Source organism: Papaver somniferum, unplaced genomic scaffold (assembly GCF_003573695.1).
Source record: "Papaver somniferum cultivar HN1 unplaced genomic scaffold, ASM357369v1 unplaced-scaffold_48, whole genome shotgun sequence".
NCBI classification, from domain to species: Eukaryota; Viridiplantae; Streptophyta; class Magnoliopsida; order Ranunculales; family Papaveraceae; genus Papaver; species Papaver somniferum.
In genome coordinates, this window is record NW_020647415.1 from 613,483 (window position 1) to 635,018 (window position 21,536).

At 37.2% G+C, this 21,536-nt stretch overlaps 2 protein-coding genes, 1 long non-coding RNA gene and 4 other non-coding genes across 10 annotated transcripts; 6 read left to right on the plus strand and 1 right to left on the minus strand.

Moving 5' to 3' along the window:
- The first annotated feature begins 4,980 nt into the window (after positions 1-4,980).
- Positions 4,981-11,820, plus strand: LOC113342872. Of its 4 annotated transcripts, none has more exons than XR_003356895.1 (5): positions 4,981-5,206; positions 7,017-7,165; positions 9,359-9,535; positions 9,689-11,454; positions 11,538-11,820. It is a non-coding gene; the product is annotated as an uncharacterized LOC113342872 (long non-coding RNA). The 4 variants fall into 4 exon arrangements; XR_003356892.1 differs by having other exon boundaries at positions 9,689-9,756; positions 11,083-11,808; XR_003356891.1 differs by having other exon boundaries at positions 9,689-11,808.
- Positions 6,228-6,314, plus strand: TRNAY-GUA. Its single transcript is given in 2 exon segments — positions 6,228-6,264; positions 6,279-6,314. It is a non-coding gene; the product is annotated as a tRNA-Tyr (tRNA).
- TRNAY-GUA lies at positions 7,785-7,871 on the plus strand. The gene is given in 2 exon segments: positions 7,785-7,821; positions 7,836-7,871. It is a non-coding gene; the product is annotated as a tRNA-Tyr (tRNA).
- TRNAY-GUA lies at positions 10,292-10,378 on the plus strand. The gene is given in 2 exon segments: positions 10,292-10,328; positions 10,343-10,378. It is a non-coding gene; the product is annotated as a tRNA-Tyr (tRNA).
- TRNAY-GUA lies at positions 11,188-11,279 on the plus strand. The gene is given in 2 exon segments: positions 11,188-11,224; positions 11,239-11,279. It is a non-coding gene; the product is annotated as a tRNA-Tyr (tRNA).
- A 506-nt stretch (positions 11,821-12,326) lies between the features above and the next one.
- LOC113342845 (probable E3 ubiquitin-protein ligase ARI8) lies at positions 12,327-13,850 on the plus strand. The gene has a single exon (XM_026587243.1). It carries the CDS (start codon positions 12,327-12,329, stop codon positions 13,848-13,850), a length of 1,524 nt encoding a protein of 507 aa, XP_026443028.1.
- Positions 13,851-19,264: 5,414 nt separating this feature from the next.
- Positions 19,265-20,347, minus strand: LOC113342846 (uncharacterized mitochondrial protein AtMg00810-like). Its single transcript, XM_026587244.1, has one exon. The coding sequence runs from the start codon at positions 20,345-20,347 to the stop codon at positions 19,265-19,267; it is 1,083 nt and encodes a 360-aa protein (XP_026443029.1).
- Between the last annotated feature and the right edge of the window lie 1,189 nt (positions 20,348-21,536).

The window sequence follows — 21,536 nt, forward strand, 5'->3', positions numbered from 1 at the left end:
TCCCCTTATATAGTCTTTCAAATCAGGGTTTCGCCTTGGTCACAAAGCAAACAATATTCACCGTTAGATGAAAACCTGATTTAGATTCAAGCTAATATATCTCAACCGTTAGATCAAAATCTTAGCTTGTTATACACAAATGAAATGCACGCTCTAGGTTTGTTAACCGCACCCAAACGTGTACATTGTTGGTTCAATAATAATCAACCAAAAGGTCAGCCATTTGAGCATTTCATACCAACCACTTTCTTCTTCACCATAACTAGTTCAAATGACTCATATGAACTAGTTAGAGAGTTGTTCAATTGCAAGGAATCTTATGTACTACACAAGAAATAATTGAAGCAAAGATGATTTGATTCACATGAATCGGTTCATGAACTTTAAAGCCACGGTTTGCAAAAGCATTCCTTAGTCTTTATAAGTTTAGTTCAGAAATCATCTTCAGATATATAACCTTCATAAGTTCGCAGACTAGGTTCGCGAATTTTGAGGTACTGGATAGAGTTTTACAAACTCCATCAGAAATTCTCGGGTTTGAGAACTTCTCCGGTTCGTGGACTGGGTTCGCGGACTTGGATACTAGCCATTCTTCCAGTATAGTACTTATGCACATATGTGTTTCCACAACATACTTATGTCCATTATGATTATGTAATCTAAACTCTCATTCCAATCATTTAAAAATTCTTAGAGGACGTTATATAGTTGTTACACTATTTCTCGTCAAATCAATTTTCAAAGTGATTGAAACATATCATGACTTGCGTCACTAGGTAAAGAAAAACATGGTCGAAGCGAAACACTTACCAACTCATATTTCGAGATATAGATAGGTGAGATATACTCGGCTCGAAATACCAAATGTGTATAATCTAAGTCTATATATATAGCATATGAATTTCGTCTCAAGAAGTATGAGATAGAATAGATAGACTTTTGAGTAATAGATAAGTTCAAGTCTTCACATACCTTTTTGTCGAGAAATTCCACCGGTTCCTTGAGTAGTTCTTCAACTTGTATGATGAATCTCCATGAAGTCCTTGATCTCAACTATACTTACTATCCTAGTCTGAGACTTAGGTATAACAGACTAGAAATCAAGACTTATAGTTTTGATCATTAACATTTACAAACATGCTTGATATAGCAAAGCATGCGAGTTCGACCGAGCAGTGCTCTAACACTAACCAATTTCACACTGATCAAGGTACAGTCGCGTTCCTTACGCCTCTAGAACCACGCCGGATTCTTCGCACTTGATTCCCTTAGCTGATCTCACCCACAACTAATAGTTGCTACGATCCAAAGTCGAAGACTTGATAAACTAATCTGTCTCACACAAAAAAGTCTATTGAATAGATAAATCTGTCTCCCACAGATATACCTATGAGTTTTTTTTTCCGTCTTTTGATAAATCAACGTGAATATGAACCAATTGATATACCAGACTTATATTCCTGAATAACAGCCTAGAAATATCAATCACCTCACAATAATCTTAATCGTATGGTAGCGAAACAAGATATTGTGGAATGACAAACGATTAGACGAAGATGTTTGTGAATACTCTTTATCTTGCCTATCGTAGATTAAATCTCGAGTAAATCTTGGAGAAGATAGTAATAAATCACTATAGAAAACAGCAAGATCAGAACACGTAACTACAAAGAAAATAGTTGGGTCTGGCTTCACAATCCCAATGAAGTCTTCAAGTCGTTAACCTAAAGGGTTTTAGAAAAACCTAAGGTTAAAGGAGAATCGACTCTAGTCGCACCTAGTATCATACAGTAGGTGTGGAGATTAGGTTTCCCAGTTGCTAGAGTTCTCCCTTATATAGTCTTCAAATCAGGGTTTGTAATCAATGTTACCTTGGTAGCAAAGCATTCAATATTCACCGTTAGATGAAAACCTGATTAGTCTCAAGCTAATATCTTTCAACCGTTAGATCGAACTTAGATTGTTGCACACAAATGAAAAGTGACTTCATTTAGATATGAGTAACCGTACCTAAACGTGTGCACCTTGTTGACTCAACAATAGTTAACCGAAGTTAGCCATATGAACACTTTCATATCAACCATATTCATCTTAACCATGCATAACTAGTTCAAATGACTGAAATGAAACTAGTTCCAGAGTTGTTCAATTGTTTATATATTCTCATAGAAGTATACAAGACACAATTGAAGGATGAATCAATCCATGAACATTATAACCACAGTTTGCAAAAGATTGCATTCCTTAATATATAATTGTATTAGTTCATGAAAAAACCGATTTTAGCACATAACCTAATCAAGTATGCAAACGGGTACGCATACCTAAGTTTCCGGACTTAGTTTTGGTTTTCCAGTATGCGAAAATGTACGCATACCTTCCAAACTCAGCAGAAATTCCCGGAACTGAACCTCACGCCAGTACGCATACCGGTATGCATAGTAAGTTCCCGGACTTTCACTAAACCAACCAGTATGCGTACGGGTATGCATACTATGGTTCCCCGACTTGGAATAACATGCAATAGTTAGCATACAAGTACGCATACCGTGCTATATCCAATCATAGTTATTTGTTCTAAACTCCCATTTCAATCATTGAAACATTCTTGGAAGACGACAATAGATGTCTCACACAAACTATTAGCTTCAAAGAAATTTTCAAGTGATCGAATGATCAATACGAAATATTCCGAGTTTACATCAAATGACTGACTCACACAAATCATATAAGATATTACAAGGCGATTGTCACATGATCATCTTTTGACTTTCGTCAAGATTATAAGATGAACTTGGTTGAAGCGAAAGCTTGCCAACACATACTTCGATAAATATGTAAGCGAGTTAAACTCAGATCGAAATATCAAATGTGGATAATCGAAGTCTATATATCTATACGACTTTTATCACAAATAGGAGATAGAGTAAATATACTTTTGAGTGATAGATGAGTTCAAGTCTCCACATACCTTTTGTGATGAAGTTCCACAAGCTCCCCTTAGTAGGTCTCCGTCTTCAATATCGATGAACGCCATAAAGTCTAATGCTCAACTACACTTTTTATCCTAATCCGAGACTTTGATTAAGAAATAAGAACATAAATAGAAGCTGCCCAGTATTTTAGGAAAGATCAAAATAGAATAGAGGATAGAAATTTTAGGACAAGGGGAGTAGAATTAGATTCAGTAATTAGTAAGTTTTCAAAAGGTATTTTTGTGTTTTTTTGTTATATAATAGGTCCCCGTCATCCGACAATAGAATTCTTCACGAAACGAACTCTTTGCAGCAATCCACATTCAACAGTCCGCAAAGTTAATAGATGGATATGTGACATGTCCAGGTGGATTTTTAAGGAAAAGAAAAAATACAGGTGGAAAGTAACAGGGAGGTAGTCAATTGAGATTTATATAAACTTTCATATATTTGTAATTTGAGTGACTCCCGGAGATTCTCTAAAAGTATAGAGATTTCTAGTGATTCTCTGAGAGTATATTAGAGAGTCTTTGTGACCTGTAGAGACAAAACATTGATATGCGCAAAGAGTCTCTGCGATTTGTAGAGACAGATTATAATATCTAATCAAAAATTCAAAACATCTACCAGTTACTTTATTATGCATGTTATAATCTTAATAAAAGTACCATGAATGCATGGTAAAATATGTGTTCATTGTCAAAACAAATCTCATTGTTGCCTTATGCCTATGTTTTCATGTTTTTTTTTATTTCACTCATCCCACATTCATTTTATTTTCTATGCAATATCGCCGTTGGTTTACTCCGCAAATGGACCGTTACTTGGTTATCAGCTAAAAAAAAAGGTCCTACTCTCTCAAAAACAAATAATCCTCAAGTTTCCAAGACTCCAGAAATATCACCTCTTGATGAGAGATTTCTACCATGCCTATTTTCCTAAAAAAGTCGCTCCAAATCTCTGAAAACAATAAATCAATGACTTTCAATTCTCATTGGAATAACAAGGATGTTGGAGTGACTCTTATGAAATCGTAATCCAATAACAAGGAGTTTCACAGAATTTAAATAACTTAAAAAAAATCTCTAACCAATAACAAGAGACATTAAGAGATTCACAAAAATTCTCATTGGACTAACAGTTAGGGCTGAACATGGTTTCGGTTTTCCGCTGGAACCGGACCAAACCAGACCAATTAGAAAGAAACCAAACCGAACCATTTCCTGATGGATTGGTTACGGTGTAGAAAGTGGAAAACCGATAGTGTTGGTTTTGGTTTGGTTTGACCTCTAAAACCGAACCAAAAACCATTGGAAAACCTATTAATTTTTAAACTTAATTTCTATCGTTGATTTACAAGTATTAGATTCTACCCATTGATTTAGAGGATAAATAGAAACCCTAAATCTAATATTTCATTATGATATTCTCCCTATTTCTCTTTCTCCTTCTCTCAGTCGTCTCCCTTCTCCACCCCCAACTACAGCCGCTGCTACTCGACTTTTTTCTTCCCGTCTTCCTTCTTTTTTATTTGTCAATAACTAAATTAAGATATATTATATATCTTCTTTTGTCTCTAGAATTGGAGTAAGCTTTAACTATTCTTGATATTTTTTTATTTTTTTTTGTCTGTAAATTTGTGTAAACCAGTACTATCGGCAACTATGATTTTTATATCTGTAAATTTTTGTTTTCTTTTGTTTTGGTTTTACATAATTATTGGTTAACCAAAAACCACTGGGACAAACCGAAACCAACTGGAACCATTTGGAAACCGAACCAATGGTTAATGGATTGGTTTGGTTTAGATTTTTAGAAACCAATAGTATTGGTTTCGGTTTTGGTTCGGTTTTTAACCGAACCAAAACCGACCATGAACAACCCTACTAACATTGGATTTGAAAACTCTCTGAAAGTCATTTGAAATCTGGTTTGACTAACCCCTGTAAATGTAATTTAAACAGACGAGAACGCCTTAAAGAGACGAGAACGCCCTTATTGCTAATTAACCGGGAAGTGTCAGGGTAAATCCGAAACAAAAATGGTTTCTTCCATCTGATCTCTGAAATCTCCCACCACTACTTTGTTAGGGTTTAATCAATCAAGGATTAGGGTTTTCTTTTGTATCCTTAAGAAATCGATTGAGTATCCTATCCTTCTGTGCAAACACTAACAAGCCAGTGAGCTAGTGTGTTGAGATTATGGCAGTTGATGAAACAGTGAAGATAAAGGTATAATTTCACTGAACCTTATCTAATTAACTATGTTTTGGTGTTATAATTGCTCAATCTTTGTTCTTATGCGATGTATTTGGGGATTTTTTTACCTGATTTTGAATCAGGGTTTTTCAATTTGGGGCTTTTGAAATTAGGTTTTTTAATTTAGGATAGCACCACTTTCAATTCGAAATGTCTCTCTCACTGTGTCTCCGGGACAAAATCGGAACTCTAGCAATTTCTGGTGGTATTAAACTGAAAAAGAGGGCATCAGGTAATTAATTCCAAGTTCTGTTTGTTTCTGCTCAAGGAAATGCACAATTGATATATATGTTTGTGTTGTTGTGAGCTTTGCATTTTCTGGCCCAAGAAATTAGATGTAAAACTATTGTAGTTTTATGGCATTTATGTTGGGAGAATTGATGTGATTAGATGATTTTGCTTATTCACAATGTTGTCCATAGACAGAAGGGTGGCAATAGTTTTGCTCCTGAGATATGGATTCGAATGCTTCACACAACCAACATTTTGCTACTTTTGTTGGAAATATCATGCAACTTCCTAAGTGTAAAATAACCATCAACTCCATGTAACCATGCTTCTCTTGCTATTTGTTTAGAGTGTGTTGTGAAATTTGCTTAGGTATTGCTCGGGTATCTGCTAAACTAGCAAGATCATGAACGTAAAGGTGCATGAGTGCAGGTACGAAATTTAAGTGTTGCAGATGGACATCCATTCAGATTCATGACTGAACGACCCGGGCGAAACTAACCTTAGTGTATGGGTACAAATTTACCATATTTTCCTAGGAATAGATGTGCGGATGTGACATGCCGTGACAAGTTTAGGCTCTTTGAATAGTCACTTGCTATCTTATCAGATTGTGTCATCAATTCAAGAATTTTAGAAGGATTCAAAAATTTAGATGTGGTTACTTGTGGAGGGCGTGAAAATGGCTATTTCATGTCAGATATGGCCATAGAGACAAAGCCACCTAAATAGTTAAACCTAATAATTCCTCAAAATGAGCAATATTCCGACCTTAGCTCAGTTGGTAGAGCGGAGGACTGTAGTAGTATGCAGCTTAATCCTTAGGTCACTGGTTCGAATCCGGTAGGTCGGAATCATTTTTGCATCTCAAACCGAAATTTCAATCCTAGTTATAGTTTTTCTTGATCCCGTTGTTGGATTTTTTCTTGCCAGGGAAGTCAAGTGCGAAGCTGCTTACTAGCTAGTTTCCAAATCAGGCAGGTGGTTGGTTATAAAGAACTTCTTTCCAGATACTCTTTTATAGAGATTATTAGAAAAAACAAAAATGCATTTGAATGTGAACTGCCAGAGACACCACCACAATTCACTGTCGCCCTCAATAAGTAGATCCCTTCCTTGGGTTGGGATGTAAACCTCACCTGGTGAAAGAGACTAATTTTTGGTGTTTAACCATCCCAAACCTGTACAACTTCACTACATCCATCTTGTCTCCTCCTGTTTTACAGAAAAGTTGGAATGTTTCCGCTCTTGTGGAACTAACTGAACGTTTCATACAACCAAAAAATTTGCTACTTTTTATTGGCAATATTTTGCAACTTTCGAAGTGTAAGATAAGGTCAACTCCGTGTAGCTGTACTACTCTTGTTTGAGACCTCCACTGAAGTAATGTTTGTGTGATTCTAGCTGATAGGCTTCTGTTGGGTTTATTTTGTGTTGACTCTACCAGGAACATCCGCCTTGTATCAACTTCTTGTTTTTATTGTGATTTATTTACTCTATTTTTTTTTCCAACCTTAAGGGTTTAGTAGTTCCCGACTTACTCACATATTTACAGCTATACTCTACTAGATTGCTCGGGGGAGTAAGTCAGAGGTACAGACTCAGATGTGCCTATTGCAATCTTTCCTATCCGTACCTTTCAAAATGGATTAGTCAAACACTGGTGTTTGTCGAGAATTGGAAATCCTAACCTCTTTTTATCAGGTAAGAATCATGCACATATATCATATTTACGTATATCCGAGTCTTTTAGCACAGTTTGAAAATTCTGGCCAACCGAAATAATGACTCAGCTGAAGTCACTACCCGTTTATGCTTGTTGCGAGGTTTTTTGCGAGAAGGGTTTACAGATTTCCATCAACGTTAGAAGCGCATAAAGAGATAAGGGTTTCACAAAACCATAACGCATATTATTTTGGATTATTGAAAAACATATGGAACAATGGTATAGGTTTGTTTGTCGATTAAATCAACTATGCTTCTAAAATCTCCATGTAACCGTATTTCTCTTGTTATTTGTTTAGACTTTGTATGTGATTTGCTTAGATACTGCTCGCTATTGCTCAGATACGAAATTTTGGTGTTGCACATGGACAAATCCATACAGAATCATGCCACAGAAACTAACCTTTATTGTATGGGTACAGATGTACCGTATTTTGCCTAGTACTAGATGTGCCAGGCGGCTCCAGCCTATGACAGCTCACCTGGTAGAGCTATGTCCGAGTATGCATCCCACTCATGTCAGATATATAGACCTAGAGACAAGAAGCAGAACACCACTTAAGTGATAAAATACGATAACTCTCAAATTGAACAGTGTCCGACCTTAGCTCAGTTGGTAGAGCGGAGGACTGTAGTAGTTTGCAGCTTAATCCTTAGGTCACTGGTTCGAATCCGGTAGGTCGGAATCATTTTTTATCTCAAAACTCTTTAATCTAAGAGGAATTTTGATCCTAGCTATAGTTTTCCCTGATCCTGTTAGATTTCTTTTTGCCGGGAAAGTCAACTGGCTTGTCTCTAAAACAGGCAGAGGTAGTTTGGTTTTTACAAAAGTTCCAGATAAGTTTATCTTCGTCGTATTTTCTCAAGGAGTCAGGATCAACCGAACAGACTGTTTGTTGATTCATTCTGCAACTCATCATGGTTCAACAAATCATTGAAGAGCCAGTTAGGAAAACGGTTGGGATGGTTTTGCTCAAGTGGTGAATGCTTCTTGTAACTAAAGTTTTGCTGTGCTTTTGTTGGAAGTATCATGCAACTTTTGTAGTGTAAGAAAAGGCCACTCCAGATAACTGTACTTCTTTTGTTAATTATATAGACTTTGTTGCGCAATTTGCTTAGGTTTTGCTCAGCCATCTGCTAATCAAGCCAGATCATGAACGCAAAGGTGTAGGAACTGCGATACGGAATTTAGGTTTGCACATGGAGAGCCATATAGATTCATGACACTACGACTGCAAAGAAACTAACCTCATTGTATTGGTACAAATGTATTTCTTGGTACCAGATGTGCCATTCTGTGACAAGCCTTATAGGTAGTCTTCGTTAGAAAGCAGCCTCATTGAATTATCACCTGCAATTTTTTCAACTTGCATCATAAAAAATCTGGAAGGGATTCTAAGTCTTAGATTTGGCTACTTCTGGGAGGGCTAAGTCCGATTATGCATCTGACTCATGTCGGACATGGTTTTAGAGACAAGAGTGCTATCTAAATGAGTAGATTAGATGATTCATCAAAATGAACATTGTTCCGCCCTTCGCTCCGTTGCTAGAACGGAGGACCGTAGTAGTTTGCAGCTTAATCCTTAGTGTCACTGGACTGGTTTGAATCCGGTAGGTGTGAATCATTTTTTCATCTTAAAACTCTGGTAGGTCGGAAACATTTTTTCATCTTAAAGCTCTTCAATCAGAAGGGAAATTTTATCTTAGTTATAGTTTTTTCAGGATCCTGTTCTTGGATTTCTTTTTGCTGGTCAACCACAAAGCTGCTTGCTTTCTAGTGTATAAACCTGGCTGGGAGTTGATTATAATTAAGTTCCAGCGTAGTTTATCTTTGTTGTTTTAACTGAGATTAGGTTGTCTTTGCTGTTTTAAATGGGTAGACCCATATCCGTCCTCACTCATTTGTAGCTGATGGAACATAAAGTTCTTGGCTCAAATAAAATTCTTAAAATGACTAGTTTTGTTAAGCAAACACAAACCATCTTTTCTAATATTTCATCGTATTCGCCAATTTTGCATGTCTGTTCTCCAGGGCCAATACAAAAAATATTTGTTGTCTCTACCAGTAACCTCTGCTTTATATCAACGTCTTGTTGTGATTGTGATTTATATACTTTTTTTTTTTTTAATCTTATGGGTTCAATAGTTAACGTCCTACTCGTTCATTTACAGTTCACACTTTTTTAGGTTGCTTGGGAGATGAATACTGGAGGTACTGACTCAGGGGTTTGTATTGGAATCCTTCCTACAAGTGAAACAGTCATCTATCCTTACCTTTCAAAATGGATTAGTGAAACAGTGGTGCAATCTTAATTGTTGACAATTTGGCAATCTTATTCTCTTTATCGGGTAATTGCTTACATTTTAATGATAATCATGCACGTGTATGTATTTATGTGCGCAGGTCCGAGTCTTTGAGAACACAGTTTGTAAATTGTATCCAACCTAATGACTCAGCTTAAATTTTGGACTACCCTTTGCTTACATGTTTGATGCTTGTAGGAATCACTGAGGTTCCTTTGCGAGAAGGGCATCCAGATTTTCCAACAGCAGAATAAGCCGATGAAGAGGTAAGGGTTTCACATAACCAGAATTCTGTTATTTCTTTGTTTTCTCATTTCTCTTTCTTGTTTACTTCCTTATCAGGTACTAATTGTTTACCTTTTAATGAGAATCGTGCACATATATTTATTTCCGCATATCTGAGTCTTTTAACACAGTTAGATAATTATGGCCAACCGAAATAATGACTCGGCTGAAGTTTTGCACTACCCTTTACTTACATGTTTTATGCTTGTTGTGGGGTTCTTTTGCGATAAGGGTATACAGCATGCCACAGAAACTAACCTTATTGTATGGGTACAAATGTACAGTATATTGCCTAGTACTAGACATGCCAGGAATGACAAGCCTCATAGGTAGTCTTGTTTGAAATCAGCCTCTTTGACTAATCACTTGCAACAGCTATTTGTCATTTTCAAAATAGTCACTTCCGTTAGAGCTATGTATGCATCCCACTCATGTCAGATATGTAGATCTAGAGACAAGAAGCAGATCGCCACGTCAGTGATCATATACTATAATTTTCTCAAATTGAACAGTATTCCGACCTTAGCTCAGTTGGTAGAGCGGAGGACTGTAGTAGTTTGCAGCTTAATCCTTAGGTCACTGGTTCGAATCCGGTAGGTCGGAATTATCTTTTATGTCGTGCAACTTTCAAAGTGTAAGAAAAGGCCGCTCCAGGTAACTGTACTTCTTTTGTGAATTTTATAAACTTTGTTGTGCGATTTGCTTAGACTTTGCTCGCAATTGCACAGATACCAAAATTTAGTATGGGTTTAAACGTACGGTATTTTGACTAATGCTATATGTGCCAGGCAATGACAAGCCGTATAGGTAATCTTGTTTGAAATCAGCCTCTTTGACTTCCAACGGCTATATGTCATTTTCAGAATAGTTGCTAAATGTAGAGCTATGCCGCTACGTCCGAGCATGCATGATATTCCTCGGCAATATGCATGATATTATAGATAAGAAGCTGATATATGATAATTCCTCGAATTGAACAGTGTTGCGACCTTAGCTCAGTTAGTAAAGCGGAGGACTGTAGTGGTTTGCAGCTTAATCCTTAGTATAGACTTTTGTTAGTATAGACTTTTTGCTTAGATTTTGCTCGGACACCAGCGAATCAAGCCAGATCATGAAGGCGAAGGCGCTGCAGTATGAAATTTAGGTTTGCACATGGAGAGCCATACAGATTCATGACACTACGACAGCAAAGAAATGAACCTTATTGTATGGGTACAAGTATCTTGCCTAGTACGGGATATGTTATGCCTTATAGTAGTCTTCATTCGAAATAAGCCTCTTTGAATGATCACCTGCATATTTTTCAGATTGCAACATTGAAAGTATTGAATATGCGACTGCCTGACATATGACAGACATGGTTTTAACCATCTAAGTGAATATGTACGTTAATCCCTCAGAACAGACAAATTCCGACCTTAGCTCAGTTGGTAGAGCGGAGGACTGTAGTAGTTTGCAGCTTGATCCTTAGGTCAGGTCACTGGTTCGAATCCGGTATGTCGGAATCATTTTTTTTTTCCTTCTCAAAACATTTTCTGGTTTTGCACTACCCTTTGCTTACAAGTTTGAGGTTCCTTTGCGCATTTTCTGGTTTTGCACTACCCTTTGCTTACAAGTTTGAGGTTCCTTTGCGGGTTGCGCATCCAGATTTTCCAACAACAGAAGATGCCAATGAAGAGGTAAGGTTTATAAGATTGCATTACTCATTCCTCAGAGCAGTTGTACTACTCATTTAAATTCTCTTCATTTTTGGCAATGGCAGATGGTGAACCGGAAGAAAAGTAAGAATGAAAAGTTTGTTGGGGGATCTATGGATTTCAAACACCTTGTAATGTGTCATTGGGCCATATCTTACTTCTTGTTGTCTGTTCAACATGTCAGGCCTTGGGTTCCGAGGTGTAACTTCATAACTTCATGAAGATGACCATAAGCTCACAAGACATCTTTGCGTGTGTATCATTGTATGTGTGCTGTTTCTAAATTTTAAATATATGTACTCCTACTGTTGGAATATGCGGAAATTCCGAGCCTTACATTTTGATGCCTAGTACACACATTCAACAGAAATAACTATGGTATGGAAATGGGCAATTCTGAATACATTTCGTCCCGGATCTAAAAGCCAGAGACATGGATAGTCCACAACAATACTACACTCTGGCACTCGGGTGAATAACTATAAAGTTTTACCAATCTAACTTCCACAGATTCATACGCCCAACAGCCCAAGTAATGTCTTAAAGAGCAAGGTACCACCCCTTAAACCTTACCTGTCAAGTCGATCACAACCGAGCGGAGCTTCCGCCCTGTATCGACACCTCATCTGTCAAGTCGGCTTAGGAACAACCTTAATTTCATTGCCCAAAATAACGGATTCCGAATCATTGCCAAAAGTAACAGATTCCTAATTCTGGCAAGTCTTGGTTTGCTTCAAGTTTAGGAAATCCGCGTATATATTATATATATGTATACTTGTCTATTCGATCAGTACCTAATTCTATTCACGGCGCAGTAGATACCTAGGTTTGAGAAGAGGTTCAAGTCGAGAATAATGGGTACAGAAGATAAGAACTGGAGTTCTGACAGTGATCTAGAAGAGACAGTTAACGATGATCTTAGATCCGCTTGTAATTGGCCAGAAAAAAGATATACTGTGCTAAAGGAGCGAGATTTACGTAAGCTACAGGAAGAAGATATTACAGAGATATCTACTGTGCTTTACATTGCAACAGCATCGGCAACCATCTTGTTGCGATACTACGACTGGAACGTTGTCAGAGTGCAGGAAGCATGGTTTGCCAACGAAGAAAAAGTTCGCAAGGATGTTGGGTTGTTGTTAGAGAACCAATTAGCTACGATTCAATCCATCGAGAGTACAATCAAGTGCCCGATCTGCTTTCATGAGTTCCCTCGCGATGGTGTGTGCGCTACTTTTTGTGGTCATCTCTTTTGTAAATTATGTTGGACACAATATGTTAGCAAAAATATTAGTGAAGGACCTGGATGTTTAAAGATGCAATGTCCTGAACCATCTTGTGCTGCCGCTGTTGGTCAAGACATGATTAATGATCTGGTTTCTGATGAAGATAAGGAGAAGTATTCTCGTTACCTTGTCAGATCTTACGTCGATGATCAGAGAAATATCAAATGGTGCCCTGGTCCTGGCTGTGAGTATGCTGTTGGCTTTATTGGAGATAATTTAGGTTACTGCTTCTTTGGAGATAGTTCGATTTATGACGTTGTTTGCAATAACGGACATAGCTTTTGCTGGAATTGTCTTGGCGAAGCACATCGTCCGGTTGACTGCGACACTGCGGGAAAGTGGACCATGCAGAATAGTAATGAGCCTGAAAACCTAACTTGGATATTTGCCAACTCCAAACCATGTCCAAAATGCAAAAGACCAATTCAGAAAAACCAAGGGGGTATGCATATGACATGCCGTTGCGGATTTGAATTCTGCTGGCTCTGCCTTAGTGACTGGTCAGCTCATTGGGAGAGTGCAGGTGATTACTACTCGTGTAATGTTTATGAAAAAGCAAGAGCAGAGGGCGTATATGACGAGGAAGAAAAAATAAAGAAAGAAGCTAAAGATTATTTGGATAAATATGCTTTTTACTACGAAAGATTTGTTGAAAACCAAAAGTCAAGGCTTAAAGCAGCTGAAAGCTTGCAGAAATTCAAATCTCGGGATTTAGCAATGCTTAGGTACAGCTATTATAAGACTGATGTTGAGCTTGACTTCATTACAGATGCTTGGCAACAGATTATGGAGTGCAGGCGTGTTCTAAAATGGAGTTATGTCTATGCATATTACTTGCCTACAAGTGAGCATGTAAGGAAACCACTCCTTGATTATCATCAAGGTGAAGCTGAGTTGTGCTTGGAAAGGCTCCATGAATGCGCAGAACAGGAAATTCAGAAATATATATTATATCCCCAAGAAGATGATGCAGCCGGAGACTTCATACATTTCCTTAGAAAGCTTCGTGACCTGACCAGTATCACAAGGACTTACTTTGAAAACTTGGTTCGTTCGTTAGAGAATGGTCTTTCAGAAGTAGGCTCACGATAAGGTGCCTGCCGCATGGCAAACGGGCTCAATTTTTGGGAGGAAGGAATCAAAGGAAGAAACAAGAGTACGAGTTTTCTTAGGAATACATCTCATCAAGACTCAGTCAAAGCTCTTCTGGTAACAGCTGTCAAGAGAAAATCACGTATCAATCACTAGCTTGTGTTACGCTACAGATTGATATGGATTTATTGCAAATATATTCTCTATAATTGCTAGCTTATGTTACGCCAAAAACATCTTTGTAACCCTTGTAATAAAGGCATGTAATCTCTATATATTTGTCTACCTTTCCACCAGTTGAAGTGTGGATCGATTCACCAAAATATTGTATTCTGTTTTGGTATCAGCCAGAAAGATCATAAACCACGCTTTCTTCATTTTTCCGCATCAATGGCAGCACCAGAAACATCCAAAGCAATTCACATTAACCATCTCATCAACATCAAACTCAATGATACCAACTATCTTTTATGGAAGACACAATTCAAGCCACTACTGAAGGGCTATCGTTTAGAAGGATGTGTAGATGGTACTTATGCAAGACCATCACCAGCCATACCAAACACACAAGTTGATTTACCACCATTATCAAATCCTACATATGAAAAGTATGAACAACAGGATCAGATCCTACTAGGCTGGCTGCTTTCATCCCTCACAGAAGGAGTATTAGGTCGTCTATCTGGTTTAACAACTTCAAAAGAAGTCTGGGATGCACTTGAAAAAAGATATGCACCCAAGACAAGGGCACATCAGATGAATCTAAGAAGGAAACTAATGAGTTTGCGCAAAGGTAACAGCTCCATGTATGATTATTTTGCAAAATCTAAACAATTATTTGATGCCCTTACAGCATCAGGGAATGCACTTTCTGAAGATGATATTCAGCAATCAATCTTGAGTGGGCTGGATCAAGCATATGATTCAATTGTCACTTCGCTGAGCACTGTCGAAAAGATAGATATGGATGCATTTTATGCACATCTGATCGCATATGATATGAGACTTGAGCAACAACTAGCTTCTATTCAGCAACCAATGGAAAATATTGCCTCTTCGTCTACTGCACCACCATATCAAAAACAAGAGCAAGGAAGGTTTCCCCAGAATCGATCTCAACAAAATCAAGGTTTTCGTCAGCAAAATCAACACAATCGACAGCCTAAAAGAGATCAAGGACTAGGTCCTTGTTGGATTTGCAATCGCAAAAACCATAATGCAAGTTTCTGCTGGTTTCGCAAAGATAAAAATGCACCACAAAGAGGAGAACTAGCTGCATATCTTGCTTTACCTGGTGGTCCTGCTGATAACAATTGGGTGACTGACACATGAGCAACTCATCACTTAACTGCAAATCTCAACAATCTGAACATCAGGCATGAATATGATGGAACTGAACAAGTTCGTGTAGGAAATGGCAATGCTCTACACATTGAAAATATTGGTAATGCTTCTTTTACCCATAATAATCGATCTTTTCATCTCAAAAATATACTTCATGTGCCTGACATAAAAGAAAATCTTCTTTCTGTTTCAAAGTTCCGCAAAGATAATAATGTATATTTTGAATTTCACTCCAATTTCTTTGATGTAAAGGATCTCAAAACCAGGAAAACACTGTTGCAAGGCAGGAGTAAGAATGGGCTCTACATGTTTGATGATGTTCGAGAGATTACCAATACAACTCCAACTGCTCTAGTAACCAACACTATTCCATTGTGGCATCAACGTCTAGGACACCCAATGCTCCGTACTGTTTTTCGAGTCATTAAACATTTTTCCCTTCCAGTTTCCAATAAGAAGTTTGAGTTCTGTCATTCTTGTCATGTGAGCAAGAGTCATAAACTTCCCTTTCCAAATAGTAGTACTGTAACCGATAAGCCATTGAGCTTACTTGTGTCTGATTTATGGACATCTCCTTACTTATCTAGAAATGGATATCGATATTATCTTCTGCTTATGGATGTTTTCACACATTACACATGGATCTATCCACTAGTTCGTAAATCAGATGCATTTCCTGAGTTCATTCAATTCAAAAAAATCATTGAGAATCAAACTGATCTCAAGATTAAAGTTTTTCAGTCAGACAATGGGGGAGAGTTTAAAAAGTTCACTGCCTTTCTAAATAGCTCAGGAGTTATACATAGATTTTCATGTCCTCATACATCATCTCAAAACGATCTTGCAGAACGTAGAATTAGACACATAACAGAGTCAGGCTTAGCACTTCTTTTTCATGCCTCAATGCCAAAATCCTACTGGTTTGAAGCTTTCACAACTACATGTTACCTCATCAATAGACTCCCATCTTCAAAAACTGAGTGTAAATCTCCTTTAGAGTTATTGTTCAACAAGACTCCTGACTGCTCCTCTCTTAGAGTTTTTGGATGTTTATGCTATCCATGTCTTAGACCATATGTCTCAAACAAACTCGAACCAAGATCTTTACCATGTGTTTTTATAGGGTACAATAGTGCTCACAAAGGTTATTTATGCTTACATGTTTCAACCAACAGGCTATATATCTCTCGACATGTCAAATTTGTGGAAACAAGCTTCCCATTTGTTGCCAGGCAACATGTAAATTCTCCTACCTTCACACAGAAATCACTCACTACAAAGCTCTTAAGCTCATCTGTTTTATCAGTTCCATCTTCTAGTGCATCATTTGAACCTGTCCAACCAGCATCACCATCCATTGAAGCTGAAGCTGTAATTGATCAACCGTTGTCCTCTAGTCTGCCAGAAGTATCATCTCCAATCATTGATCAACCCACAGACAATACTACAGTTGGTACTTCATCAGTAGCAGCTGATATCACTGTTTCTCAAGCTCAACCACAAATTCAGCAGTATCATATGGTCACACGAGCTCGAGATGGTATTAGAAAGCCTGTAAACAAGTTGTGTCTGCAAGCAACTAAATATCCACTAGAGACAACACATATTACTGCTCCAACATCTTATACTGAAGCATCAAAAGATCCAACATGGAGACCACCCATGGATGATGAAATTGATGCTAACATTCGCAATGGAACTTGGAGTTATGTTTCATATGAGGAATTGATGAATCTAATTGGCTCAAAATGGGTTTTTCGTGTCAAAGAAAAAGCTGATGGGTCAACTGACAGACGCAAATCCAGATTGGTAGCACAAGGATATAATCAGCGTGAGGGACATGATTACTATGAAACATTTATCCCAGTGATAAAGCCTAGCATGATAAGGCTTGTTCTCTCAATTGCTGTGTCTCAAAATTGGACGATGAAGCAATTAGATGTCCAAAATGCATTTCTGCATGGTGAGTTAAATGAAGCCGTATATATGAAGCAACCACCAGGGTATGTCAATCCTGACTATCCTAATCATGTTTGTAAGCTCAACAAATTGATTTATGGGTTGATACAAGCTCCGAGAACTTGGTTTTCCAAATTAAGTAATTTTCTCATTGCACTGGGATTCAAGGGTTCTATTTCTGACAGTTCTCTCTTTATAAAACAAGCATCGGAAGGAGTTACATATGTCCTCATCTACGTTGATGACATCATCATCACAGGTTCAAACTCTGCTCTTATCACCAATATTATTACTAATCTGAGCTCTGCCTTTGCAGTAAAGGATCTGGGAAACCTAAGTTACTTCTTAGGCATAGAAGTAATCCACCAAGACACTTCAGTGATACTCAGTCAGCAGAAGTATATAGTTGACCTACTCAAACGAACAAAAATGAATGCTGCTAAACCAGTCTCTACACCTCTTCCAGTGAATGCCAATATCAGTAAACACGGAAGTGTGAAATTTGAGGACCCTACTCTGTATCGTAGTGTCTGTGGAGCTTTACAATATCTTCATCTCACCAGAACAGAGATTGCGGTAGCAGTCAACAAAGTCTGTCAGTATATGCATAATCCTTTTGTTGAGCATTGGGATCTAGTTAAGAGAATCCTACGATATCTCAAACATACAGTGCATTATGGTTTAGTTTTCCGTCCTTCAGCGGATACAACACTTCATGCCTACTCAGACTCTGATTGGGATGGCAGTTTAGATGATAGAAGATCAACAAGTGGCTACGGTATTTACTTTAGCAGTAATCTTATTTCGTGGAGTGCATGCAAGCAAAAAACGGTCTCTAAATCCAGTACTGAGGCTGAATACAGAGGCATAGCCATAGCTACATCAGAATTGATATGGCTTCAGTCACTATTGCATGAATTGGGCATTGTAGTACAAGTTCCTACATTGTGGTGTGACAATCTGGGTGCAACTTATCTGACAGCAAATCCAGTCTTTCACGCACGAATGAAACACATTGAAATTGATTACCATTTTGTACGAGAAAGAGTTGCAAACAAAACACTACCGGTAAAGTTTATTTCCTCAAAAGGTCATCTAGCTGACATTTTTACAAAGGGTCTTGCTTCTGTAAGATTTGAGTTTCTCAGAGCCTAGTTGAACATTCGGCCAGTCATGCACAACTTGAGGGGGATGTTAGGAATACATCTCATCAAGACTCAGTCAAAGCTCTTCTGGTAACAGCTGCCAAGAGAAAATCACGTATCAATCACTAGCTTGTGTTACGCTACAGATTGATATGGATTTATTGCAAATATATTCTCTATAATTGCTAGCTTATGTTACGCCAAAAACATCTCTGTAACCCTTGTAAGAAAGGCATGTAATCTCTATATATTTGTCTACCTTTCCACCAGTTGAAGTTTGGATCAATTCACCAAAATATTGTATTGTGTTTAGTTTTAGTTTGATTTTCTACTTTATTTATGGTTAATTGGTGTTTTCACGGTCTTTGGCCAAATTTTAATTAGTTTTGTTAAATTAGCTATACAAATGTATATCCCTGATATGGCCAAACTTTGAAAGATGGTCGACAATAAAATTTAGTTTGAACGAAAATCGCGACAAAAACCAGATCCACGATTGTTGACTGAATTAGAACCATGAATTATGTTGGTGGAATTATGACGACTTGAAGAACCCTTTGCATTAGCATTATTTTGTAGAGAGCTAGTTTTGTCTTGAATAATAATCTCCTCTGGGGAAGATGGTTGTGAAGCTCACCAAAGGTAATTGAGAAATTTTATGCTCTCATGATAATCAAGATATGTATGATGTTAAACAAGATGAATAAAAGAAGAGGAAGAAGTTGTATTACTGTGTAAAATCAGAATTTCCTACAAAGAAGTGTTTTGGACATGTTTGTTACACACATTTATGTTGTCTGAATCAGATACAAACTCAGACACTAACTCAGATACTGACTCAATTGAACCGAGTCAAGTCAAATAACTTTGACTTGAGTAACTATCCAATTAGCCCCCCTCAAACTGATAGAGGGTGACCCTAAACAGTTTGAACAGAAAGAAGACGGTAAAGTAGAAAAACAACAATTAAACTGAAGCATGTCTAACATGATAAGGAACGTCACTAAGACAATAAACTGTAGTAGCAACAGTAAAATCTTCAACACCAGAGGAAGTAGCTGTTGTTGTAGAAGAATCTTCATTGGAAGATGATAAAGAAGTTCCCGACAACTGATGCAGTAAAGAAGAAAACACTGGAGCACATAGTCCTTTAGTAAAAAGATCAGCTAACTGATTCTCTGAGGCAATATGTTGTACTGATAGAAAACCACTTGCAACCAACTGTCTTACAACATGATAGTGAATTTTTATGTATTTTGCCCTGGAATGAGAAACATGAATAGTTGTTAAATATATTGCACTTGTATTATGACAATATAGAGTAATAGGTTGAACTAATGAAATATGTAGCTCAGACAAGACAGAAGAAAGCCACTCCAAATCTGCAGTAGCCACTAATAAACACTCATACTCTGCCTCAGCTGTAGATCCATAAATTGCAGGTTGTTTTTTACTAGACCAAGAAACCAAAGAAGACCCCAAAAAGATTGCAAAACCACAAGTAGACCTAACTGTTTCTGGGCAGTTACCCCAATCAGAGTCTGTGTATGCTGTCAAAGAATCAATATCACCTTTTCTCATTGTGATCCCAATACTAATTGAACCCTTTAAGTATCTTAGAATTCTCTTAACCAATAACATATGAACATCAATGGGAGAATGCATGTACTGACTCACATAGTTAACTCCAAAGCATATATCTGGTCTTTTCATACATAAGTATTGAAGCGTACCAACTATGGTTCTATACTCAGAAGGATTTGTTAACAAAACACCATAAGAAATTGAAACTCTTTGACCTTTAGCTACAGGTGTACTACATGGATTACATTCCAACATCTTAGCCTTATCCATTAACTCCAAAGCATATTTCTTTTGTGTTAACAAAATACCATCAACATTCCTAATAGCTTCTATATCCAAGAAAAAATGTAAATCCACCAAATATTTCATTGCAAAGGCAACACTGAAATATGTAACCAAACGATCAATCAAACTTGCTGAATAACCAGTAAGAATAATATCATCCACATAAAGAAGCAAAACCATCATTTCAGAACCAACAACATACACAAGCATAGAAAACTATGAAACAGTTCTTACAAAACCATAAACAAGTAATGAAGAACTAAATTTCTCAAATCATGCCTTTGGTGCATGTTTTAAACCATGGAGACTCTTTTTCAATTTGCGGACTTTATGAGGAAACTCAGTACTTTCAAAACCAGGTGGATGTTTCATGTAAACATCTTCTATAAGATCACCATGCAAGAATGGATTGGATACATCCAATTGTTTTATTTTCCATCCCTTAGTAACAACTAAAGTTAAAACTACTCTAATTGAATGTTGCACCATCATTTATTCCATCTTGCTGGTTATATCCTTGAGCAACCAATCCCGACTTAAGTTTATCTATAGTGCCATCTGACTTCAACTTTACTCTATAAGCCCACTTAGATCCCAATACGTTCATATGAGGTTCAGGATCAACCAAATCCCATGTTCCATTTCTAATTAATGCATCATTTTCATCTCTCATTGGTACTTGCCAGTCAGGAATTTGAATTGCAGCTTTAAAAGATATTGGTTCTTTAGGAATGGAAAGCAAAGAAATAAAACCAAAAGATATAGGATGTTTAACAAAATGATGTAAAACATGATCAGGAAATTCATTTTTTTTAACAATACCAGATTGGGATCTTGTCACAATACTAGATGAAGGAACAAAAAATAAAACAGAAGGGACTTTGATAATGGTAGAAGACTCAACAGTAGAAGAAGAAAAAAAAATAGAACTTTGTTTCTGAGAAAATGACATGTCTGGAAATATAAGTTCTTTTTGAGACAAGGTTATAGCATTTATAACCTTTATGTAAAGTGCTATAACCTATAAAAACACATTTCACATACTTAGGTGATAACTTGTCGGTTCTTCACTGTCCCAAAAATGGATAACAAATACAACCAAAAACTCTCAACAAAGAATATTCTGGAGGAGTATTATGTAAAACTTGAAAAAGAGATTTATGACCAAGAACTGGAGTTGGAGTCCAATTTATGAGAAAAGTTAAAGCCAAAAAAACATCATACCAAAATTCTTTTGGACAAGAAGCATTTTAAAGAAGAGTATTTCCCATTTCAGTAATGTGTCTATGCTTCCTTTCATCAAGACCACTCTGTTGTGGGGTGATGAGTGCCAAATATTGTATATATTTATCCCTTTTTGTTGGCATTT

Excerpts from the sequence above, each read along its gene's own strand:
- LOC113342845 (XM_026587243.1), top strand. The coding sequence starts at position 12,327 with ATGGGTACAGAAGATAAGAACTGGAGTTCTGACAGTGATCTAGAAGAG.
- LOC113342846 (XM_026587244.1), bottom strand. The coding sequence starts at position 20,347 with ATGGTTTTGCTTCTTTATGTGGATGATATTATTCTTACTGGTTATTCA.